This window comes from Hypanus sabinus, chromosome X2 (assembly GCF_030144855.1).
Source record: "Hypanus sabinus isolate sHypSab1 chromosome X2, sHypSab1.hap1, whole genome shotgun sequence".
In the NCBI taxonomy this organism is placed as follows: domain Eukaryota; kingdom Metazoa; phylum Chordata; class Chondrichthyes; order Myliobatiformes; family Dasyatidae; genus Hypanus; species Hypanus sabinus.
The window spans coordinates 22993202-23019988 of record NC_082739.1 but is presented as its reverse complement, the minus strand read 5'-3'; the positions used below and the strand labels follow the sequence as shown (position 1 = coordinate 23019988).

At 41.6% G+C, this 26787-nt stretch overlaps 1 protein-coding gene across 12 annotated transcripts in view; it reads right to left on the bottom strand.

The window, feature by feature from the left end:
- LOC132385203 (neural cell adhesion molecule 1-like) overlaps positions 1-26787 on the bottom strand; it is a 786620-nt gene that overhangs the window by 226268 nt on the left and 533565 nt on the right. For all 12 annotated transcript variants that reach the window (XM_059957108.1, XM_059957113.1, XM_059957106.1 and 9 more), the window contains 4 exons: positions 26045-26229; positions 23020-23116; positions 15647-15817; positions 11141-11275 (listed from right to left, as the gene is read on the bottom strand). In XM_059957108.1, coding sequence (XP_059813091.1) covers positions 11141-11275; positions 15647-15817; positions 23020-23116; positions 26045-26229 — 588 coding nt within the window. The remainder of the gene's footprint in view (positions 1-11140; positions 11276-15646; positions 15818-23019; positions 23117-26044; positions 26230-26787) is intronic.

Below are 26787 nucleotides of genomic sequence, written 5' to 3'. Positions count from 1 at the left end.
TCTAAGATGTTTATAATGTAATGAGATAGTAAATTAGGCTCCAGGAAAAGCTAGAAAAACAGTTACAACAGATTCCTCTTTGAAATATAACTCATTTACACTGACAGATGAATGGGTATTGGTGCCAATAACTGCAATGATATACAAATTGATGCAATTCATGGCGATTTCTAAAGCATATATTAATAGCTTTTATCAAAGTATAAAATTGTTTTAGATTTTATCGGTATGCTTTCACCTCCCTTGCCCAATTGTGTTACAATTTCAAGTAACTACGGGTTTATAACCCAATAATTCTCTGTTCAATAACACTCCACAGTGCCCTGCCATTCACTGTGTATGTCTTGCACTTGTTTAACTTGACAAAATGAAGGTAAAAGCTTTTTTATGTATATAAAGGGTAAAAGAAGGGTTGAGGGAAGATATATATTATCAATAGAAGATGAGGCTGGAGATATTATAATGAGAGACACAGAGATGGCAGAGGAACTGAATGTGCATTTTGCATCAGTCTTCACAGTGGAAAACATCTGCAGCATACCAGACATTCATGAGTGTCAGGGAAGTGAAGTGGGTGCGGTGAGAATTACGACTGAGAAAATGCTCAGGAAGCTGAATGGTCTGAGGGTGGATAAATCTCCTGGACCTGATGAAATGCACCCATGGGTTCTGAAGGAAGTAGCTGGAGAGATTGTGAAGGCATTAACAATGACCTTTCAAGAATTGATAGATTCTGGCATTGTACCGGAAGACTGGAAAATTGCAAATGTTACTCCACTATTTAAGAAGGGTGGGAAGCAGCAGAAAGGAAACTATAGACCTGTCAGCCTGAGATCAGAGGTTGGGAAGTTGTTGGAATCGATAGTTAGGGGTAAGATTACAGAATACCTGGAGGCACATGACAAGATAGGCCAAAGCCAGCATGACTAACCTACTGCAATTTTTTGAGGAAATTACAAGCAGGGTAGACAAAGGAGATACAGTGGATGTGGCATACTTGGATTTTCAGAAGGCCTTTGACAAGGTGCCGCACAGGTGGCTGCTTAACAAGATAAAATCCCATGTAATTACTAGCATGAGTGGAGAACTGGTTGATCAGTAGAAAGCAGAGAGCAGGAATAAAGGGTTCCACAGGGGTCGGTGTTGGGACCGCTGCTTTTTACGATGTACATCAATGATTTGGACTATGGTATTAATGGATCTGTGGCTAAATTTGCCGACGATATAAAAATAGGTGGAGGAGTGGATAATGTTGAGTAAACAGAGAGCCTGCAGAAAGACTTAGCTAGTTTAGGGGAATGGGCAAAGAAGTGGCAAATGAAATTACAATGTTGGAAAGTGTATGGTCATCCACTTTGGTGGAAGAAATAAACGGGCAGACTATTGTTTAGGTGAAGAGAGAATTCAAAATGCAGAGATGCAAAGGGACTTGGGAATCCTTGCGCAGGATACCCTAGAGGTTAACCTCCAGGTTGAGTCAGTGGTGAAGAGGGCAAATGTGATGTTGGCATTCATTTCCAGAGGTATAGATTATAAGAGCAGGGATGGGATGTTGAGGCTGCATACGGCACATGTGAGACCACATTTGTGTGCAGTTTTGGGCTCCTTATTTTAGAAAGGATATACTGACATTGGAGAGGGTTCAGGGAAGATTCACGAGAATGATTCCAGGAATGAAAGGGTTACTGTATGAGGACCATCCAGTAGTTCTTGGGCTGTATTCCCTGGAGTTCAGGAGAATGAGGGGGGGATCTCATAGAAATATTCCGAATGCTAAAAGGCCTGAACAGATTAGATATGGCAAAGTTATTTCCCATTGTAGGGGAGTCCAGGACAAGAGGGCATGACTTCAGGACTGAAGGTCATCCATTTAGAACAGAGATGCTGAGAAATTACTTTAGTCAGAGGGTGGCATATCTGTGGAAGTTGTTGCCACGACCAGCTGTGGAGGCCAAGTCATTGGGTGCATTTAAGGCAGAGAGAGATAAGCTCTTGTGTATCTGTGGAATGATCTGCCACAGAAGGCAGTGGAGGCCAATTCTCTGGATGCTTTCAAGAAAGAGTTAGATAGAGCTCTTAAAGATAGTGGAGTCAAGGGAGGCGGGAAGAATGCAGGAACGGGGTACTGATTGTGGATGATCAGCCATGATCTCAGTGAATGGCGGTGCTGGCTTGAAGGGCCAAATGGCCTACTCCTGTACCTATTGTCTATTGTCTCTTGATTAGCCAGGACGTCAAAGGGTATGGGGTGAAGATGGGGATAACTGGAAGAATTGGATAAGCCATGATTGAATGGCAGAGTACACGATGGGCCAAATGGTCTACTCTTATACCTTATGGTCTTATGGTAAAAGTCTCTGGCTGTCCACTCTATCTATGCCTCTTACCATCATGTACACCTCTATCAAGGTACCCCTCATCCTCCTTCGCTCCAAAGCAAAAAACCTAAGCTCGCTCAACCTATTTTCATATAGATGCCCTCAAGTCCAGGCAGTATCCTGGTAAATCTCCTCTGCACCCTCTTCAAAGCTTCCACATCCTTCCACTAATGAGGTGGAATGAAGGAATTCAATGCTTCACCAAACTGAAAGAGATATTTAAAGGGGCTAGGGTAGCTTAGAGGTTAGCGTGACACAATTACAGCTCAGGGTGTCGGATTTCGGAATTCAATTCCGATGTCATCTGTAAGAAGTCTGTACGTTCTTTCCATGATTGCATATGTTTCTGCTGGGTGCTCCAGTTTCCTCCCACAGTCCAAAGATATACTGGTTTGTAGGTTAACTTGCCATTGCTAATTGTCCTGTGATTAGGCTGGAGTTAAATAGCTGGGTGCCTGGGTGGTGCAGATAATTGGAAAGGCCTGTTTTCACTCTAAATAAAAATAAATAAGATATGTTCAGATGAAAGCCATCATCAGCTAACCTATACCCACTGATTTGTTTACATCAGAATGGCCACAGACTCCACAGACCAGATGCTTTTAAATGAGATGCAGGATGCAATATTCAAACAATACGAAGGATTCGGGGAAAATTACCCATTCATATTAGGAAAATCATTGCTTATAGAGTTGCCTTGAAGATCTTAAAAGATAATTCATGGCAATACCAAGTTGCAATGCTGTATTAGTGGGAGTGGTTAGTCAGAGAACCCGCAATTAACAGTCACTTGTAACAATATCTTAATTAGTTTTAGAATGCATTAGTTATGCTTTTTATATATGCCTGTGAAGCTAGACACCTCCACACATTAAAAAAAATGATATCAGCGATGAAGGATGTGTTAAACACGAATTGAAGACAATCACTTCTTAGAAGCTGTGACATCAGCAAGGTCAAGCTAATTTATTGCAAGGTTAAGTGTCTACCTTCTGAGTCCCTTGATACCTGTTATTGTGCATGGTCTGCTTTATAAACCTGCACATCACATGAAAGCTGATGCAAATCAGTCTTCCCCAGCTGATGAATTTGAAACTTCAACTTCTTAGTGTTCAGAGACACAAAGTAACTCCCATTGTTCACAGAACATTGAACAGATCAAAGGTATTAAAAGCACTGAGCTGTGTGCATAAATATTAAGTCAAAACTCAATGGCTATTTGCAAACTACAAGCAAATGCTACAGTCACTGGGCAAAGAAAATATTCGTTGGTCGCTTCATAAATTTATTGCTCAGGTTATACAGATCTATGTCATTGCATTGGAAGGTTTTTACATTTCAGAATCAGAACCAGGTTTCATATCACCGGCATATATCGTGAAGTTTGTTAACTTTGTGGCAACAGTACAATGCAATACATGATAAATATATAATAAATAAATTACAGTAAACATATATCTATTAAATAGTTAAATTAAGTAAGTAGTACAAAAACAAATAGAAAAGGTAGTGAGGCAGCAAAATTGGCCTGTTGTAGACACAATCGTATCCTTTTAAGAGTGGACCTAGAAAGGATGTTTCCTTTAGTGAGAAGACACAGCTTCAGAATAGAGGGTGTCCTTTAAGAATGGGGATGAGGAGGAATTTCTTTAGCCGGGGGATGGTGAATCTGTGGAATTCATTGCCACATTTGGCTGTGGAGACCAAGTCATTGAAATATTTAAACTGAAGGTTGATCAGTTCTTGATTAGTAAGGGCGTCAAACATTATGGGGAGAAGGCAGGAGAATGGGGTTGTGGGCGAAAACATATCAGCCATGATGGAATGGCAGAGAAGAGCCGATAAGCCAGATGGCCTAATTCTGCTCCCGTTTTATGGTCATATGGTGTATATCTAACAGGTTTAACTGCAAACTAATCATATCTTGAAAGATCAGTCAACTGATTTACCGAACCTGTATAATGAAGTTTAAAAATCCCCTCAATGTTCCTAAATCAACCACAGTCAAAGAAGACGTACCTTCTACAAGTTTTCATCTTGTGGGTTCTGGGAGAGAGGTCTGAAATGGGTGGGTCAAAATTATAAATGGGGATAAGGCATGACTTGGAAGGGGGCAGATGGTCAAGCACTGAGCAAGACAAATGGGTGAAACTAAGGGTCAGGATGAATTGGAGTCCACTTTATAGTGTATTTAATATTTCAACAATATTTGCATAATCTTTTAAATGTATTATTTGATTAAGCTTTCCTTGTTTATTCACATAATTCATTAAGGGTTATCTGTAAGAAATACATGAATGGCATATGTCATTACGCCACCACGTCATATGTGTGCGCCTCACTAAAAGAGAAACTAAGTGTACACAAGTATCCCTGGCTCCTGTGTTTTCATTTCAATTAGTTCCTAGAGTTACAGAACATAACACAATTGTAAGGGATTCAAGCAAGGGTGTACACTCAGTGGCCACTTTATTAGGTACACATATACACCTGATCATTAATGCAAATATTTGATCAGCCAATCATGTGGCAGCAACTCAATATATAAAGCATGCAGACATGGTCAAGAGGTTCAGTTGTTGTTCACACCAAATATCAAAATGAGGAAGAAATGTGATCTAAGTGATTTTGACCATGCAATAATTGTTGGCACCAGATGGGGTGGTTTGAGTATTTCAGAAACTGCTGATCTCCTAGGATTCTCAAACACAAGTCTCTACAGTTTACAGAGAATAGTGTGAGAAACAAAAAAACATCCAGTGAGTGTCAGTTCTGTGGGCAAAAATGCTTTGTTAATGAGAGATACCAGAGGAGAATGGCCAGACTAGTTCAAGGTGATAGTAACTCAGATAGCCATGCATTATAATAGTGGTGTGCAGAAGAGCATCTCTGAACACACATCACATTGAATCTGAAAGTGGATGGACTAAAGCAGCAGACCATACCGGGTTACACTCCTGTACCAAATAAAGTGGCCACTGAATGTAGCTGCAAGGGTCAGGAGTTTACCGGCAAGAGGGTGTAGGCATATGCCAAGGGTGGAAGAGGTGACATGAGAACATCAGTCTCTTGCTGATCATTTTACAAGAGATGATAAACAACAACCAAGGTTTCTGGTGAAGGGTGTTGACCCAAAACATCAACGAAACATTGATTATTCCTCTCTGTAGATGCTGCCTGACCTACTGAGTTACTTCAGCATCTTGTGTGTGAGAAGGTCTGGCTCCTGCTGGTCACTTCACAACTTCCCAAGCACTTGGAGTAGTTTTAAAGAAATGTTCACCATCTCATTGCCCACAAGGAGAAACTCAAGGAATGAATCTCAATGAATCAACATTGTACTCTTCACCTAATCTTTCCTAAAGTGGATGCTATCACCGAGACATCTCTCATGCCCCAATGCCATCAGGGCAAAACACACAAACATCATGTTGCCTTGACAATTGATTAAAAAAAGGTCACTGTTGATCTGGACAAGAACTGCAATATCAGAAAAAGACAAACCATCCACCTGGGTAACAGAGTAAGAGGCACGGTTAAATTAGAATGCTTTTAAGATAATTGCTGTTGCAGATTTATAGTGATTAAATGTTAAATGATTGATGTCAAGAGATGATAAGAAGTGTTTTTATGTTACAGTCATACATTTATTGCTAAATCACTACCAATTGAAAGGCTGCAGTGAGCTGCCACCAGCCCTCAGTTGTTGCATTGAAATCAGACAAGGAGTAATAATAATAATAGGCATCCGTTAGTATCGAGAGACCATGGATTTGCGCCTTGGAAAGTTTCCAGGGCGCAGGCCTGGGCAGGGTTGTATGGGAGACTGGCAGTTCCCCATGCTGCAAGTCTCCCCTCTCCACGCCACCGATGTTGTCCAAGGGAAGGGCAAGGGCCGATACAGCTTGGCACAGTGTCGTCGCAGAGCAATGTGTGGTTAAATCCCTTGCTCAAGGACACAACACGTTGCCTTAGCTGAGGCTCAAACTAGTGACCTTCACTAGATCACTAGCCCAACGCCTTAACCTTTTGGCCACGCGCCAACCCAAGCCAAGGAGTAAACATGAATATAACTGGGTAGATGCCAAATTCACTTCAGTTCATTTTGCTAGTTGGCCTTGGTTATCATTTCATTACTACCCTGCAGTGTTGATTAGACCCAGGTGGGAGCACTACGTTCTGCAGAGGGCCAAGTATGAGCCCATTTTGTGACTTTGCACTCTGATGCGTAACACATTACAGACATATCCAAAAACATTGGAAAACTAAGACATGAACAACAAACAGGGACAGAAACAGGATCATTGGATGAACTTACTTGGCTCCGCTTTGAAAACTGCTTCCATAGTAATGGACAGAGATGAGATGAATGGAAAGAAAAAAAGAAAAGATGTGAAAAGGGACAAAATACAACTTATCAAGAACATTTAATTTGGCAGGTGATTGGAAACTGAGTGAAAGGGCTGGGGATGGGACAGTTAGTATAAAAGCAGGGACAGTGTGTACTGAGGCTGTCGGGATGGACAGGAAGACGATAGGGCGGAATTGCAGTCAGTGGGATGATTTGCAGTGTAACGGGGGATAAAATCAAAAAGTGTCACAAATACAGGACTGAAGGTGTTATACACAGCATACAGAAGAAGGTAAACGATCTTGTAGTGCAGTTAGAGACTGGCAGGTATGACGTTGTGGTCATCATTGACTCATGGCTGAAAGAAGATCACAGTTGGGAGCTTAACATCCAAGGATACACCTTGTATTTAATGGACAGGCTGGTAGCCAGAGGGGGTGGAATGGCTCTGTTGGCAAAAGATGAAATCAAATCAATATAAAGAGGTAATGTAGGATCGGAGCATGTAGAATCATTGTGGGTAGTTAAGGAACTGTAAGGGAAAAATATATCTTGATGGGGGTTATATACAGGCCTCCAAACAGTAGCCAGGATGTGTAATATATAGTAAGTAACAACAGGAGATTGAAAAAGCATGCAAAGAGGGCAATGTTATGATAGACACTGAGTATTTCTATATGCAGGTATATTGGGAACTAGATAATAATAATTTTTTTAATATTAACAAATAATAAAAAATCAGGTTGGTACTGATTTTGGATCCCGAGAGAGAGAATACCTACAAGATGACTTTTTACAGCAGCTTGTGGTTGAGCCCACGAGGGGATCAGCTACTCTGAATTGGATCTTGTGGAATGAACTGGATTTGATTAGGGAGTTTAAAGGTAAAGGAACCCTTAGAAGCCAATAATCATAATATGACACAATTCACCCTACAATTTGAGAGGGAGAAGATAAAGTCCAATATAAAGTATTACAGTGGAGTAAAGAGAATTAAAGAGGCATTACATAGGAGCTGGCCAAAGTTGATTGTAAAGGGACACTAGCAGGGGTGACAGCAGAACAACAATGGCTGGAGTTTCTGGGAGCAATTCAGAAGGCACAGGATAGATATGTCCCAAAGAGGTATTCTAAGGGCAGGATGTCACAGCCCTGGTTGACAAGGGAAGTCAAACCCAACATACAGCAAAAATTAGTCAGAAGTTAGAGGATTAGGAAGCTTTTAAAATCAACATAAGACAACTAAAACCACCATAAGAAAGGAAAGGAGATAAGTCACCTGGACCAGATGTTCACCCCAGAGTTCCAAAAAGGATAGCTGAAAAGATTGTGGAAGCATTAGTAATGATCTTTCAAGGATCACGAGTTTCTGGCATGGTTCTGGAGGAATGTATATTGCAAATACCCCTCTACTTTTAAGTGGGGAGGGAGGCAGAAGAAAGGAAATTATAGGCCAGTTAGCCTGACTTGAGTAGTTGAGAATATGTTGGAGACCATTATTTAGGATGAGGTTTAGGGATACTTGGAGACAAATAATAAAGCAGGCCAAAATCAGCTTCGGTTCTTGTCTGACAAATCTGTTGGACTTCTTTGAAGTAATAACAAGCAGGATAGACAAAGGAGAATCAGTGGATGTTGTGTACTTGGATCTTCAGAAGGCCTTTGACAAGTGAGATTGCTTAACAAGGCAAGAGTCTATGGTATTACAGGAAAGGTTCTAGCATGAATTGAACATTGGCTGATTGGCAGAAGGCAAAGAGAGGGAATAAAAGCAGACTTCTCTGGTTGGCTGCCAGTGACTAGTGGTGTTCCACAGGGGTCTGTGTTGGTACCGCTTATGTTTACATTATATGTCAGTGATTTAGATGACAGAATTGACGGCTTTGTGGCCAAGTTTGCAGGATATGAAGATAGGTGGAGAGGCAGGTAGTATTGAGGAAGCAGAGAGGCTGCAGAAGGACTTAGACAGATTAGGAGAATGGGCAAAGAAGTGGCAGATGGAATACAAGGTCGGGAAGTGTGTGGTCATACACTTTGGTAGAAGGAAAAATGGTAAACTGTATTCCAAGTGGGGAGAAAATTCAAAAATCCAAGGTGCAAAGAGATTTGGGAGTCTTTGTGCAGGATTCCTTAAAGGTTAACTTGCAAGTTGAATCAGTGATGAAGGCGGCAAATGCAATGTTTACATTCATTTTGAGAGGACTAGAATATAAAAACAGGGATGCAATATTGAGACTTCATAAGGCACTGGTGAGAACTCACTTGGAGTATTGTGAGCAGTTTCGTACAGAAAAGATGTGCTGACATTGGAGAGAGTTCAAAGTAGGTTCATGAAAATGATTCCAGGAATGAAAGGCTTATCACATGAGGAGTGTTTGATGCCTTCAGACCTGTACTCACTGAAATTTAGAAGAATGAGGGGGAAACAATCAATAGAGTGTTTCCTATAGTTGGGGTGTCTAGGACCAGAGGGCACAACCACAGGATAGATGGACATCCATTTAAAATAGAGATTAGGAGGAATTTCTTTAGTCAGAGAATGGTGAATCTGTGGAATTCATCACCATAACCAGCTGTGGAGACCAAGTCATTAGGTACATTTAAAGCAAAAGTTGATACGATTCTTGATTAGTCAGGGCATAAAGGTTACAGGGAAAAAGCAGGAGAAGTGGATTGAGAAGGAAATGGATCAGCCATGATAAAATGGCACAGCGAATTCAATTGGCCAAATGACCTAATTCTGCTCCTATGTCTTATGGTCTTAATAATGAAATAAAGACGGAAATGAAACTTGATTTTACCACAGAAACCACATTGTAATTAAAAAAGAGGGATCACTACTTGATTCCTAAAACTGAATGGTTATAAATAGCTATAATGTGATAGAGAGTGGTTTAGATTACAGTGCATTCATAAAAACAAGGGTTAACAAAACTAAAATTACAAGCAGAGCTTTACAGCCTAACACAGAAGCCACATCCACAACCACTCCCTCTGTGTACTTCAATGGGCTAATGGAGTGTGGGAGAGGTCACCTTCTGTGGGCGTTTGTACCATTCACATATGACATGATTAACAACCAAAATTCAATGCTTCTCCTCCTTGTTCATCCCACAACTGACAATCAGGGTAACACTGTACAACTCTGTAACAATTTCTTTCCATCTGCAGTTCTCATGAACAATACCAGTGCCTGCATCACAAATGGGGGACCGGGCTCAAATTATAGACTTACTTTGTTTTGTTGCTTCCACATCAGGACATATACTAGATGTTCAATTTATAAAATACAACCCTCCTCTCGCCTGTCCCTACTGGTGCAGTGAACACAAATGCTAAAATCACAACCAATTTTGTTTCAGAAGTGGTGACAAGCTGTTAATACTTATTAGCCAGACAATTATATGAGAACTTTTAAAAACAGAATTACTTTGACCAATATGTGTGAAGATTAAAAGCTTTTGGAGACCTGCTCTCTAACAACTGTGTGCTTCCTTCCTTGACGCAATTACAAACTTTTGTCAAACAAATTGAATAAAGATAAAAATCTGAATTTCCAATGCCTGTCCTTTCTGGTCACTACACAGTACATTCAAATTCCAGAACATCCATCAACGTTAATGTTAGCTTCTCTATGGAACTGAATTTCAGGGGATTGTGCCAACACAATGCAGCCATTTGCACATTTAAAAGATTGCTTTTCTCACAGATAAAGCTGCCAAATTAGGTGTGAAATTAGGGCCAGTAATCTGTACCATCAACCGGCACTTCATTTTCTGAAATTATATTACTTCAGGGAAGACTCTTTATCTTCCTTCTCAGGATTGGTCAGAAAGCAGATTCTCACAGCCACAATGAACTGGTTTATCGCCAGGATTTAAACCACCATCACTTGAAGTCTCCCGATCAGTGAGATTCTTTTGGGCCATTTAGGACACACACACAGAAAAAGAAATGCCACTTTATATAAATAACATGCACAGACCATATATTTTTTCAGCAATTCTCTTGCTCGTGGTTTCAATCTTCATGTCCTCCTCGTAATAGAAAAAAATCTGGTATCTTCAAAGGGCTAATATTTTACATTGAAAAACATTCAGCTAAATCATCTTTAAATAATGCAGTAAAGGTAAAAATTAGGACAGAATGCTTCAAGGTAATATTGCAGAGCTAACAATATGAACACTGTGGACAGTATTTGTTAGTATGTGCAACATTAAGTCTTTAGAGATGGTTTAACTCCATTTCAGAGTACCTGTGACACTCTGACTACATAATGGCCTTTAAAGTACTAGTTATTGAATATGATGTTCAAGTTAATGAGTCCAAATGTTCAATGCCCATTTCCTTATCTAATCTAAGTGACTCTGCCACTGTAAATGGAGTGTTCAAAGAACCATCTTGTACTTACGAACTTGCTGTGTTGTGAACGTAATGATCTGGCTGGCGTCACCAGTTCCCTTCCCATTCACAGCAGATAACCGAAGGTTATATGTGGTCTCTGGAAAGAGTCCACTGATGGTAATGGCATTCTCGGAACCTAGAACTGTCAGATATTAAAAACTGTTACACAAATTATTTTTATGATTTCCACCTTCACCTCCCAGCTTCTTCCTTTATCCCACCCTCTCCTCAACCTACCTGGCTTCACCTATCACTTCTTCCCCCCACCCCCATTTTTTTTTCCATTCGGGCATCTTCCCCCTAAATTTCTAGATTTGATGAAGGGTGTCAGCCCAAAAAAAATCAACTTGTTATTCACTTTTGCAGATGCTGCCTGACCTGCAGAGTTCCTCCAGCATTTTGTGTGTGCATTGATCTGGAATTCCAGTATCTGCAGAATCTCTTGTGTTTAGAATTACCACACTCTCTCACACTGCCCAGATAGCATGAAAACATTGCTTTGAGACCAGAAGACACAGGAGTAGAATTAGGCCATTCAGCTCATTGAGTCTGCTCTGCCATTCCATCTTGATTGATTTATTATCCATCAATTCTCCTGCTTTCTCCCTGTAACCTTTGACACCCCGACTAGCTTAGAGATTTAAATGTTAACAAATGCAGGAAATGGTCTAGAACCTTGAACACTGGATAAATTTAATCCCATCATTACTTTGTATGTGCTGATTATTATGACTTTGATGGAGACAGAGTTTCATTCATACAATGTATTAGAATGATTTAGAGGAGGGTTGTTCTCATTCAGAAAGACAGGAGGCATGGGATACATGGAAAATTGGCTCATGAATTCAGGACTGGCCTGCCTATAGAAGGCAGATGGAGTATATTCTGTTTGGAGGATAGTGACCAGCGGTGTTCCATGGGGATCTGTATTTATTTATTTATTTAGATACAACAAGGAATTGGCCCTTCGAGCCACGCCACCTGATAAACACCTGATTTAACCCTAGCCTAACCATGGGACTATTTACAATGACCAATTAACCTACTAACCGGTACATCTTTGGCCTGTGAAAGAAAACAGGAGCACCCAGAGGAAACCCATGCAGTCACGGGGTGAACATACAAACTCCTTACAGGAAGCTGTGGGAATTGAACCTGGGTCACCTGTGCTAACCACAACACTACTGACTTATCCCATCTAGGGCCCTACTCTTTGTGATTTTTATCAATGACTTTGATGAGAAAGTGGAAGGGTGGGTTATTAAGTTTGCAGTTGATCAAAGGTGGTTGACATTGTGGAAAGTGTAGAAGGCTGTTGTAGGTTATAATGGGACTTAGACAGGATGTAGAGCTGGGCTGAGAAGTCGCAGATGGAGTTCAATCAGGAAAGTGTGAAATGATTCACTTTGGAAGGTTGATCTTGAAGGTAAGTGCAAGGTTAGTGGCAGGATTCTTAGCTGAGTGGAGGAAAAGGGGGATCTTGAGGTCCACTGATCCCTCAAAGTTGTCACACAAATTGATAGGGTAAATAAGAAGGTGTATGGCATGTTGGCCTTCATGACTCAGGGAACTGAGTTCAAGAGTCACGAGGTAATGTTGCAACTCTATAAAACCCTGGTTGAACCACACTTGGGATATTGTGTTCAGTTCTGGTTGCCTCATTATAGGAAAGATATGTAAGTTTTAAAGAGGGTGCAGAGGAGACTTACCAGAAAACTGCCTGAATTATGTCGAATAAGGAAAGGTTGAGCAACCTAGGGCTTTTCTCTTTGGAGCAAAGCAGATTGAGAGGAGACTTGAAGAAGGTGCTTAAGATGATGCAAGCTACAGACAGAGTGGACAGGCAGTGCCTTTGTACCAGGGCAGAAATGCCCAATGCGAGAAGGTATAATTTTAAGGTGACTGGAATAAAAGTATAGGGGAGGGGCATCAGACAGTTTTTTTTACACAAAGAGTGGTAAATGTGTGAAACACATTGCCAGGGGCAGTGGTAGAGGCCAGTACATTAGGGATATTTAAGAGAATCTCAGATAAGTACATTCATGAAACTAAAACGGAGGGCCATGAAGGGTTAGATTAATCTTGGAGCAGGTTAACATTGTGCGCCAAAGGGTCTGTACTGTTCTCATGCACATTGGCAGAGACAGGAGCTACTCTAGGCCTTCCTATGACATTTGGTAAGATTCCCCAGTTTATTTTTTCTGGAGCAAATAATGTTTTAACTGCCTTAACTTTATTGAAGATGTATATTGTTAACCAATTTTGAAACAGAAACCCAGGGCAATTTGTAAAATGCAAACTGTCAAAAATATAAGTTACGATTTTGGTTCGCAAGATTTGTTGCTGGGTATAATATTCTAAATGAGCTGGAAAGGTCACTGAAATGAAGAACATAAAATGTTCTGTACAGGATAACTGGTTACCAGGAACAATGGAATACATTTTAAACTGCAGACTTGTCCAAACATTATTCATGCTGTTTTCGATCCGTAAGTTAATGCTGCACAGCCCTCATTATGCCATGTACCTTTAGAGCTACAGATTCTATGCTTTATAATGAAGTGTCACCTAGTCCCCTGGATCGCTGCCAACAAGCCAGAAGTAGTATACCAATTAAAGCAACAGTGCAAGAAGCACTTTAAAAATGTGGAGCTTTACAACAATTACTAAACTGGATTCCTTACAATGTTCTGTCTATTCTCTTCAGCATGGAATGGATTACCTTCTACAGATGTAGTACAGTTTATTTTTGCAGTAACTCAACTGAATTATAATGGAAGTCATATCTTTGTACAATTACATAACTTGTATCTTCCATCCATTACGAGTTGTATTTTTGCACAAGGTTTTCCAAGATATTACTTGTTATCATTTTTACAGACATCTTTTTATAATTTGTGCATTCACCTGTACTAATAAATAAATGTATTTATTGTGAACAACACACACAAGAAGCTGGAGCAGCTCAGCAGATCAGACAGAGTCTATGGAAATGAATAAACAGTTGAGATTTCAGACAGACTCTTCATTGGTCAGCATCTGTAGAATCTCGTGTTTGTATTCACTGTGAGGTTGTTATTAATAACTGGACGTTAAGAAATTAACAGCATTTCGCGGCAGGTCGTGATGATGGCCTCTTCTTTTTCCCCCTCACCTGATCTCCATTTTACAGGAACTGCTGTCCTCTTGTTGTCTCTAGGCCACACCCATGGACAGAAATGGAGTGAGGTCCAAACATAATGTTACCATGTCTTTTGGAGGTCTGCTATCAGCAGTTCTAGGTGTAAGGATTCCATTCCTGGCATTTAACTGTCCCCATTAAGCCATTTCAGCTCATCCAAGCAAGGAAATTCACTTTGGTCTATACATCCCTACCCCACTACCTTTCCCATTCAAAACTAACTCGCCACTCTCTCTCTCCCAGTTGTGACAAGGGGTCACAGACCCAAAACATTGACTGTCTTTCTTTCCACAGGTGCTGACTGGCCTGCTGAGTTTTTCAAGTATTTTCAGTTTTCATTTTGAAAATGTGCCAAGATTTTCTAATGGAGTCAATAAGCAGTTGACTCTCATAAGAAACAGAATAATGCTGCAGTGACGTTCATAGAACATACATCAGAATAGCATGGTACAAGCCCTTCGGCCCTCAATGTTGTGCCGATCTTTTAACCTACTCTAAGATCAATCTAACAGATCCCTCCTACATAGCGCTCTGTTTTTCTTTCATCCATTTGTCTAAGCATCTCTTAAATGTCCCTGATAAATATGCTCTATCACCACCCCAGGCAGTGACACCCACCACTCTCTGTAAAAAACTTACCTCTGCCATCTCCCCTATACTTTTCTCCAGTCACCTTAAAATTATGCCCCCTCATGTTATCCATTTCTGTCCTGGGAAATAGTCTCTAACCATTCACTCTCTCTATGCCTCTTATCATCTTATACATCTCCATCAAGTCACCTCTCATCCTCCTTTATGCCAAAGAGAAAAACCCTAGCTCGCTCAACTTTTCCTGATAGATATGATCTCTAATCCAGATAGAGGATGATAAAGCATGTTGACCTGTATGCTGTGGCTTTGAATAGAGACAGAACAGAGTTTGGTTGAATACAATGGGTGCCACAATAGTGTAGAGGTTAGCGCAGAACTATTACAGCTTGGGGCGTTCAGGATTTTGGAGTTCAATTCTGCTGTGTTCTCCTCGTGGAATGCATGAGTATTCTCCGGGTCCTCTCACAGCCCAAAGACATACTGGGTAGGTTAATTGGTCACTGTAAATTGTCCCGTGATTAGGTTAGGGTCAATCGGGTTTGCCGGGGGGTTTCTGGGGTGGTGTGGCTCAAAGGGTAAGTGCAAAAATAGAGATGGACAAACTTGGAGTATTGTATTCAGTTTTGTTCAACCTTTCCTCTCTCCCTGTTCATTGCACAAAAGTATCTTCACCAGGCGTGAATGTAGGAAAATCACACTCACAGCCCGTTGTCCATTACCCAGTTGCCTTTGCAAACTTACCTTCCTTTGCATCTGCATTTTTAGTGAACCACTCATCAGTGCCCTGAACTTTCCACTCGACCAGGTACTTGAGGACTGGGACACCGCCAGTTGATTCAGGTTCCTCCACTTTAATCTGTGCTGAGCTGGAATACGGAACGGTAGTCAACACGGTCGGAGCAGATGGAGTCTCTGCAACAGTAAAAGAAAGAACTAAAATACAAACATTACTGCCAAGAGGGTCCTCAAAATTAAAACATACCAACACACCCAGATTTCTAACAGAGTCAAGATTCAAATTCAAGATTATTTTGTGCCATTTCCAGTACACTAGTGTAAAGAACAAAAAATTGTTATTCTGGATCTGTTGCAGCAACAAAAAACCACAATAAGACGAAGAACACAATAATAATAAAAACACAATAAATATATATACATAAGATAGCTTATATACGTAGATTGATTGTCTATCCATAAAGTGACGCTGGGCACAAGAGTGTCTATACGTAAGGTGACTGACAGGAAATGATAAAGTAGCAGTGGTTGGGGGTGTGAGGGGTGGGTTAGTGGGTGGAGGTGTTGATCGGCCTCACTGCTTGGGGAAAGTAACTGTTTTTGAGTCTGGTGGTCCTGGTGTGGATGCTACATAGCCTCCTCCCTGATGGGAGTGGGACAAACAGTCCATGCCCACCCAGTGTGGGTGGAATCATTCAAGTTCAAGTTTAATTGTCATTTAACAATACCTGAATACAGCCAAAGGAAACATTATTCCTCTGGGGCCAAAGTGCAAAATACAGTACCAACAGTCACACACAGCACAAGGTACATGTAAGATACCAACTGGAATGTTACTGGCCCTTTATGGTAACTTCATAGAGTCACAGAGTCAATAGAAAAATACAGTGCAGGCACAGTCCCTTGTGTGTAGTTTTTCATTGATTCTATTGTGTTTCTTTGTTCTACTGTGAATGCCTTCAAGAAAATTACTCTCAGGCTAGTATCCGGTTCCTAAGGTTGTCATAGCCGGGGAGGCAGTGGGGATAAGCTCCCACTACCTATAAAGTGCTCCAAATGGCGTGCAACTCTAACAGCCTCTGACAACCAAGTCCAACCCTTGGCCTTCACATATGGCTTAGCTAGTAGGTCCGGCAGAACTGGTTCTACTGATGAGAGATGGGGAAAAGATGGACCACTGGCGCCTCAAAACCAGCTGCTTCAGGCAGATGGGCCTCATCAGCCTTGGAGGGCAGCCTGCCTAGGAGAAGGAAAACTCTGATTTTAAATCTCTGCTGTGGCCATACCCACCCATGGGAAAGGCTTCGGGAGTAAACCTTGAGGACAAATCCAGAGCTGTGGTCCCTAAGGCAGTTTGATGTTGATTACAACTTCACTCTGGCAACCTCTGTGACGACACTGGTACCAAGCTGTATCAGCGCTTGCCCTTCCCTTGGATTACATCAGTAATGTGGAGAGAGGGAACCCACTGCATGGGCAACAGCCGGTTCTTCAAATCTTCCCACCCAGGCTTGCACCCTGGAGAGGACACAGTCCATCCATGTTCCCCTGGGATCGACCGCTGCCTGCTATTATACATACTTCGATAATAAATTTACATTGAACTTGGATTTCCCACTGGAAGCCAGAGGCCCGGAGGTTGCCTGTCCTGGGGTTGGAGGCCTGACTGTGTGAGTGGGAAGGAGGAAAGGGGCTTTATTTGCAGTTGTTTTTATTTCATTTTGGTGGTTCTGTTGTTTCTGTTGTTCTGCGAATCACTCTAGGCATGCAATGTTGCTGCCAGAGCATATGGAGTCACTTGCTGACTGCCCCCAACACACCCTTGTGTGTGTTCGTTGTTAACACAAACAAACACATTTCACTGTATGCTTCGATATACATGTGGTAAGTAAGTGAATCTGAAATCTGATGCCCACCTAGCTATTCCCAATTTCCTGTGTTTGGCTTTCTAAATCCCGCCCCTCCCCCAAGTACCTATCCAAGAGCTTTTTAAATTATACTATTATACTTCCTCTGGCATCTCATTTCACATGGTAACTACCCTCTACATGAAAGAAATTGCCCCCTCAAGCTCCTTTTAAATCTTTCCCCTCTCATCCTAAAGGACACAAAGAATGCGACTCTCACAGCCCCATGTTCTGCTGAGAAAAGAAAACAGTTTCTGCTGAAGGGTCTTGGCCCATAATAACAAGTGTATCTTTTCCATAGATTCTGCTGAGTTCATCCAGCATTTTGTGTGTGTTCTCCGCCCCGGTAATACCTTTGCTATTCTTTGACTATCCAGGAGAGTCAGGGATACTTAGCAGATGTGGGCACAAGGTATTTAGTGTATGAATTCACGTATTTGTTAGTTTGAACAAAGCTCTCATTCAGAAAATGAGAGGTTGATGTCATTAGAACTCTGCATCAAATTGCAGCTTTGTCTTCATTGGCAAAGGGCAAAACTGTAAACAAAGTTTTGAAGATGTTATACCTTGAGTGAGGGGTAGCTCTGGTTCCTGAAAAGGGGAGGGGGTGCATTTCAAAAGCAGGCAGAAGCAGGGGCCTTGCAGGTTAGTCCTGTTTGTGTAACAAATAGAAAATGTTGGAGGAACTCAGGCTGGATCTCTGGAGGAGAATAAACAATCAACTTTTCTGGTCAAGCTCTTTCATCAGTCTTGATGAAGGATTTTGGCATGAAACATCGATTGTTTATTCCCCTCCAGGGATGTTCATTTCCCTCCCTCTCCCAACTTGCTCGATTCCTCCTAAGCCTAGTAATTTCTAAGGTACATACACATTCGGCACAACTTTCTGGGCCGAAGGTCCTGTATTGTGCTGTAGGTTTTCTGTGTTTCCTCCAGCATTTTGTGTGTGTTGCTCAAGATTTCCAGCATAGAACATAGAAGAGTACAGCTGGCCACAATGTTGTGCTAATGCAATTAAAAAGTAAATCAAAAATCCCCAAAAACTAATCTCTCCTCCCTACACAATGTCCATATCCTTCCATAAACAAGAGCAAATCTGCAGATGCTGGAAATCCAAGCAACACACACACAATGCTGGAGTAACTCAGCAGGCCAGGCAAAATCTATGGAAATGAGTAAGCAGTCAACTTTTTACTCATTTCCATAGATGCTGCCTGGCCTGCTGAGGTCCTCCAGCATTGTGTGTGTGTGTTCCCTATTCCTTCATCTTCCACACATTCATGTGCCTTTCTAAACGTATCATAAAAGCCTCTAATGTATTTGCCTCTACAACCACCCCAGGCAGTGCATTCCAGGCATCCACAGTCTCTGAGTAAAATACTTAACCTTCACATCCCCCTTGAACCTACCTCCTCTCACCTTCAGTGCATGCCCTCTGGTATTAGACATTTCAACCCTGCGAAACAGTTATTCTTTGTCCACTCTATGCCTCTCATAATCTTGTAAACCTGTATCAGAGCTCCCCTCAGCCTTTGACAGTCCAGAGAAAAATAACCCATTTGTCCAGCCTCTCATGACAGCACATGCTCTCTAAACCAGGCAGCATCCTAGTCAACCTTACTGCACCCTCTGCAAAACCTCTTCTGCACCTCTCCGAAGCCCCAACATCCTTCCTATAGTGGGGTGACCAGAACTGTATGCAATACTCCAGTTGTGGCCAAACCAAGAGTTTTATAAAGTTGCAACATAACCTCCTGACTTTTGAGTTCAAAATGGAGCATCTGCAGAATCTCTTGTGTTTAGTGCTGTTTGTGTACTGTATCTTGTAGATGCTAAAGGGTTTTGGGTATACCAAGATAGTCCTGTTTATAGATCTTGGATTCACCAGGTTAGCTCTGTTTGTGTATCCTGGGTGAACTAGGTTAGTTCTGTTTCTGATCTTGAGTGAACCAGGAGAGTCCAATCTATGGATTTTGGATACACCAGGAGAGATTTCCTGGTAGATCTGGTGGACATGGGTTCTGAGAATAGTGCTAAAGAGGGAAATGAACTGGATGATCACAACTGGCAACAAAACAATTTTCTAAACCCCCTGCTTGGCTTTGTGGTAGAGTTCTTGTCCAAGCTAGAAGGTGCCAAGTCCACTCCTCTACTGACAGGGCAAATGAGTGAGAAAATCTCTGTTGATAACCAGTGTCAAAGGTCTGGTGGGTTTCTGTAGCTGCTATTTTCTCGGTTGTAGCAGTCCTCCTCTCTTGTAAAACTATCCGCCCTACGATGAACAGATAGTGTTGGAATTGAACTCCAAACTACAGAACATCCCAAGCTGCAATAGTGTCCTGCGAACTGCTACGCTACTGTGTCTTTCTCTGATTAAACAACGACAGCATAAAATGAGGTCAAACCATCACTACTCAACAATGATTCTGTCCTTCCCATTTTAAACTCAACCAATCTTGTTGTAACCTTTGAATATTGCCCTGCTTACCAGATTAGTTTATTGCCAGAGGAACCAGGGTGCAGTGAAACTGTTTGCTCACACGAAGCTCATAGAATAAACACTGAGCTTCATTAATACAGGAATATTTACAGCGATGAGCGCAAAAGTAATGGAATAGTGTCGTAAGACCATGTGACAGAAGAACAAAATGGCCATTCTGCCCATCAAGTCTGCTCCACCATTCGATCAAAGCTGATTTATTTTCCCTCTCAACCCCATTCTCCTGTCTGCTCCCTTACTAATGACACCTTTACTAATCAAGAAATTATCAACTTCCTTTGTAAGTATACGCAATGACTTAGACTCCAGAACTGTCCGTGGCAATGGATTCCAAAGATGTCTTCCTACTCTGAAACTAGCACTCTGGTCCTAGATTCTCTCACTAATGCAAACATCCTCTCTACATCCACTCTATCTAGGCCTTTCACTATTCAGTAGGCTTCTGATTTCTGAATTTGCACCCTGTTTAGAAAATAGCTACGCCTTTACTCCTTCTACCGAAGAGCATGACCATACACTTAGCTACACTGTATTCCATTCTTTGCAATCTTCTAATGTCTCTAAGTTCTTCTGCAGACGCCCTGCTTCTGCAACACTACCTGCTCCTACACCTGTTTTTGTATCATCTGCAAACTTGGCTACAAAGCCATCAATTCTACCACAACCTATCTCCCCAGCATCACCTGTCCCCAGTCTTATTCAAACTCGGATCCATGCGCTTATTCTCACCAGTTCCATGATCAAACGTTTGCTTGGCCTTTCTCCTAGTCTATATAAACCTGAGTTCACCTAAAACTCTGCTGAACATCCTGGCCCTTTCCTGTTCACCTGACACCCAGCTTCATATCAGGCTCCATCATTGGGTGCCTCAGTAGTGTGAGGCCTTTACAGTTCCGGCTGTTCCCGAGTTCAGAATTCAATTCCAGCATTGTTCTGTAGTGAGTCCCTGTGGAATGCATGGGTTTTCCCCAGATGCTCCGGTTTCCTCCCACAGTCAAAAAACATACCGGGTAGATTAATTGGTCATTGTAAATTGTCCTGTGATTGGGTTAGTGGGTAGTCAGGTTTGTCAGGGGTTGCTGGGGAGGCCTGGCTTGAAGTGCTGGAAGGGTCTACTTTGCACTGTCAATAAATTAAAATATATACAATGCGCTATTAACAAGTAACACTGAAATTGCCAAGCCACAGAAGGCTACAGACATAATGCAGGTAAATAGGTGCAAGGGCCAGGATGGATGTAGTGGGCCTAAGGGCCTGTTTCAGTTTGAATCTGTGTCTCTATTAAGTAGAGAGCCTGAAAAGCTCATGTTTGAAAATAAATGTTTTGTAACTGTTAATAATTTAAAAATCAACATTGCGCTCTGCAGATTTAAAGACCTTTATATCCCAAACTCTCCCAATGGATTACAAGATTATCATACTGAGATTTATAGAGAATGCCCCAAGGCTACTTTATTTGAAATCTGCAGGTTTGGAATGGGCATAAAACGAGCACACCAAATAAATCGAACTCTCTTTCAATGAGATCAGTTTCAGTTGGTTCAAACTTTTCGGCAAATTCAAGTTAATGCCCAGTCAAAAATGTGCAATAATACTGGATGACAGATGATCTTTAGTTCTGGCTGCAGTCAGCTAATGGCAGACTATTAATACGATGTGGCCAGCTGGGAATGAAGGGTGTAGGATGTGAATGTACACAAAATGCTGGAGGAACACGGGTCAGCCAGTTCTAGCCTGATGTCACAGTTTACCAATTATCTATCTGCAAAGGGTTCAGGAAAATATTGTAAACTTTTTAGGAGAATTGCCTGTGGTTATCTGAGATAACCCCTGGGAAATTAAGTTGGAGAGAAGGCACAGTGGCAATGGTTTACCACTTTGTTTCACATTTCCTCGCATTTGTTCTTGAAATAGTCACTTTTTCTGCTGGGCCATCCAGTGCTAGCTGAAAGGTGTTCTAAGCTGAGCACTTGTATTAACGGCCTATTTCTCTGCCTCAGTGATTGAACACGGCTTAGTCCACCTCCAGAAATAGACCACCTATCATCATTTAGCATCAGTGTGATGGTTACCTACAGATTTCTTCCCCAATTTAATGCCACGGTGGCTGGATATTGAAATCTTATTTTAGGGAGTATATTAACAAGGAGAAACACACAAAACGCTGGTGGAACTCAGCAGATTTCTGTGGAGGGAAATGGACAGTTAACATTTTGGATCGAGCCCTTTCAGCTGGGCTGGAGATTCTTCAGTCTCAAGAAGTCCAGATGAAGGGGCTTTCATTGATTGTCCATTTCCTTCCATAGATGCTGCCTGACCTACTGAATTCCTCCACCTTTTTGTATGTTTATTTATTTTTATTTGTTTATTTTATTTTATTTAGAGATACAGTGCAGAACAGGCCCTTCCAGCCCAACAAAGTGCACCACACAGCAACACACCTATTTAACCCTAGCCTAATTACAAGGCAATTTACAATGACCAATTAAGAAAGTACAAACTTCTTACAAATGGTGTCAGAATTGAACTCTGAACTCTAATAGCATCGTGCTAACCACTATGCTTCCATGGTGCCCCAAAGCAGAGTTGAACTGTTCACATGTCAATCACAGAAACCTCAGAAATTACATGACAGTGAGCTACATCACTCAGTCACAGTTGTTTTTTTTTGCAATGAATGGCATTGAAGCCATCCTGTTGCACAGAAATCTCCATATGTCCATACTCTACTAATCAATTATCCCATGCAAGGCTCCCAGAAACAGCAAAAATATATTTGGGGGGGGCTGATATTTCGATGAATAAAGTGTAAAAAGGAACCAATTCTTTGATTCCTGTTGTTGCTTGGGGGAAAAAGACTACCACTTTCACCTGATTTGGCCTGTTTAGACTTGCGACCCAAGGTAATGTGGCTGGAAAGACCCAGCAACTGACCAGGCTGAGAGTAAATTGGAAAGACAATAACCACTTACCAGCTTGCACCAGAATGAACTCCTTAGACTCAACACCGACACGGTTGCCAGCTGTGCAGTTGTAGGGACCAAAGTCATTTTCCGAATCAGGAGTGACCTAGGGAAATGCAGAACATGAGCAATGTACTGACAATTACCAGTGACCTGTTCAATTATCTGTTTCCCTTCCCTGGGAAAAAGGCCATAGCCATCCACCTTAGCTATCCCCCATGATCTTATACACACAGTGGTGACTTTGTAATGTGTGGTTATTTTAGTTGCTGTCACCTTCCTGTCAGCTTGAACTAGTCTGGCCTTCCTCCTCTGTCCTCTCCCACTAACAAGGCATTTTTGCCCAGAACTGCTGCTCACTGGATGTTTTTTGTTTTTCACACCATTTTTGTTTGTCTGAACAGCAGCTGAACCTCTTGACCATGTCTGCATGCTTTTATGTGTTGAGTTGCAGCCGCATGACTGATTGATTAAATATTCACATTAATGAGCAGGTGCACCTAATAAAGTTGCACTGAGTGTACACCTCTGAAAAACACTTCCACACCAAGCCAGTTTTCTTTGAGTCTCTCAGTATTCTAAAACCAATCACCACAGTCTTGAACAGACTGAGACTCCACAGCCCTAAGTAGAGAACTCCCTTTCTGTAATTTCTCAACTGTAATTGAAATGATAACCCCTTAATCCAGAGACCAGGTTCCTTAGCCTCATGCAAACCAAGCCTAATGAAAGGAAAGCATTATCAGAGATCTGCGCCATCCAGGCCATGCTCTCTTCTCACTGATGCCAAGAGCAGCAGAACCCACACCACCAGGTTAGGGAACAGTTATTACCCCTCAGCCATCAAGCTCTTGAACTTCACTCAAATTCTCTTGCCCCATCACTGAACTGTTCCCACAACCTATGGGCTCACTTTCAAGTACTTTTCATCTCATGTTCTTGAAAGTTATTGTTTATTTATTTTTCTTCTTTGTATTTACTGCGAATGCCCGCAAGAAAATAAATCTCAGGGATGTATTTAGTGACATATATGTACTTTGATAATAAATTTACTTTGGACTGTGAAATCAGAGCGGCACAGTAATGCAACGGCATGCGTTAACACTTTAACACTTGCCAATGACCCGGGTTCAATTCCTGCTGCTATCAGTAAGGACTTCATACTATCTCCATGTGACCGGGTAGGTTTCCTCCCACATTCCAAAGATGTACAGGTTAGGGTTAGTGAGTTGTGTGCATGCTATGTTGGTGCTGGAAACGTGGTGACACTTTCGGACTGCCCTCCAGCCGAGTTCATCCTTGGACTGTGGTGATTGTTGCAAAGGACACAATTCATTGTATGTTTCAATGTACATGTGACAAATAAAGCTAATCTTTATCCTTATAAACATATTAAAAAGCAACTATCAATGAGACTGATCATGGAGCTAACCGATTTTTTGTCATACCCATTGGTTGCCTGGTGTTCTTTGGTTCCTTATGTTTTGGAAAAAAGCTTGCCACTTTCACCTGGTCTGGCCAATTCAGTCTTCTGAACCAAGGTAATGTGGTTGACCTCAGATTAGCCTCTGAAACAGCCCAGTAACTGACCAGGCTGAGGGTAATAGGATGGACAATAACCACTGGCATCACTGGTGAAACTGTCATTTGGTGAATGAATCAATTCTAAAAAATTTTTACTCAGAGATGCAGCATATTTTTGAATATTCTTGAATATTTTCAGAATTCCCAACAAGACTAATCCCTTCTTCCTTTCCTCAGTACATAAATCCTTGACCTCCAGCATTTTCCGATAAGATTCTACGGACTCAGACTTATAAACATACAACAGTCTATGTATTAGGAAAATACACCTTCTCTATACCGATGCAGCTCTGTGGGGATAAAGGTTCTGTTTAACCCTTTTTGCTAATGCAATGATGGCTTGGAGTTGGGGACTGGGAGGGGTAGGTAAGGGCAGGGAGGCAACCAAAGCATGATTGTACTATGGGTGCATCTCATTCTTAAATGTAAATTGTACATTTTATACATTTGTTATGCACTGCACAAACCTCCTTTATACTATGCTCTCTTTATTTAAAAAAACAGTAAAAATATTGTTGAGAAAAAGACATGCAGCATGGTAAGTAACAATGAACCTGTCTATCCAATTACACCCATGTGAATAATTAACCTTAAACACTAGAAATTCTGCAGATGCTGGAAATCCAGAGCAACATACAGAAAATGCTGGTGGAACTGAGCAGGTTAGGCGGTATCTTTGGAAATGCATTAACCGTCAGCATTTTGGGTTGAGACCCTTCTTTAAAATTGGAAAGGAATGGGGAAGATGCCAGAATAAAAAGGTAAGGGGAGGGGAAGGAGGATAGCTGAAAGGTGATCGGTGAAACAAGGTATAGGCTAAAGAAATAGGGCTGGGAAAGGTATAGGGCTGGAGAGGAAGGAATCTAATAGGAGAGGAGAGTGGACCATAGGAGAAGGGGAGGAAGGAGAGGACCTGGGGCAGATAATAGGCAGGTGAGAAGCCAGAGTGGGGAATAGAAGAATGGGGGGGGTGGATTTCTTTTATTGGAAGGAGAAATCAATGTTCATCCCATCAGGTTGGAGACTACCCAAATGAGGTGTTGCTCCTCCAACCTGAGGGTGGGCTCATTGTGACACAAGAAAGAGGCCTTGGATCGAGAGATCAAAATGAGAATGGGAATCAAAATTAAAATGTTGGGCCACCAGGAAGAATGAGAATCATAATATGAGCAATTAACCTACTGACCTGTTCATCTTTGGAACGTGAGAGGAAATCAGGGCGCCTGGAAAAACTCACATGGTTGTGGGGAGAGCATACAGACTCCTTACAAACAACATGGGGAAATGAACCTGAGTCGCTGGAGCTGTAAACCATGCCACTCAGAGAATGCATCTTCTGGGAAGATGTATTCTTCAGTGGGAGATCACCTCTTTTCTCAACGAGGACAGGACAACCTTGAAAATGAGTTTACACGAATTTTGCAATCAATTCTTCATTTCAATCCCTTACCTGAAGATAGCTGGTGGACTGAGTGCTGAAGATCTTAATGGTGCTGTAGTTGGAGCTTGGCAACTGTTGTCCATCTCGAAACCAGGTTACCTGAGCATGAGGGTGGGCAAGGACCTTGCAGGTGATATTCACAGGGTTCCCCTCCCATGTATAGACAGTAACAGTGCCCTGCAGCTTAGGTGCATCTGAGATGGAGAGAGTAAAAAACTGTAAAGCTCTTTGTCAGAAATAAACCTGTTCTAATCAATGTTGCTGATGTAGAAGGGGAGAGGGAGGGCATGATGATAGCACAGAGTGTAACATGGATTACATCCTCAGATCACTCACCATCAGGTTTAGTAATAGTTATTTTCCTTCAACCATCAGGCTCCTCAACCTGAGCGGATAAATTTACTCACCTCAGCACTAAACTGATTCCACAAACCTTTAGACTCACGTTCAAGGAGCAGGTTCAACCTCATGTTCTCAATATTATTTATTTATTCATTGTTATTTGTTTTGCATTTTGCACTGTTTGTCTTCTTTTGCACATCGGTCGCTTGTCTGTCTTTGTTTGTGTTTAGTTTTCATTGATTCAATGTTTCAATGGTTCAATGTAGTAGCAGAGAATGTACACAGTATACAGCCTGAAAACCTTACTCAACACAGACATCCTCAAAACAGAGATAGAAAAAAATGAATGACAGAAATCATTAGAACCGCAAAGTATTTTCTGCCATTCATTCTTTTTTTGGGGGGTTTTC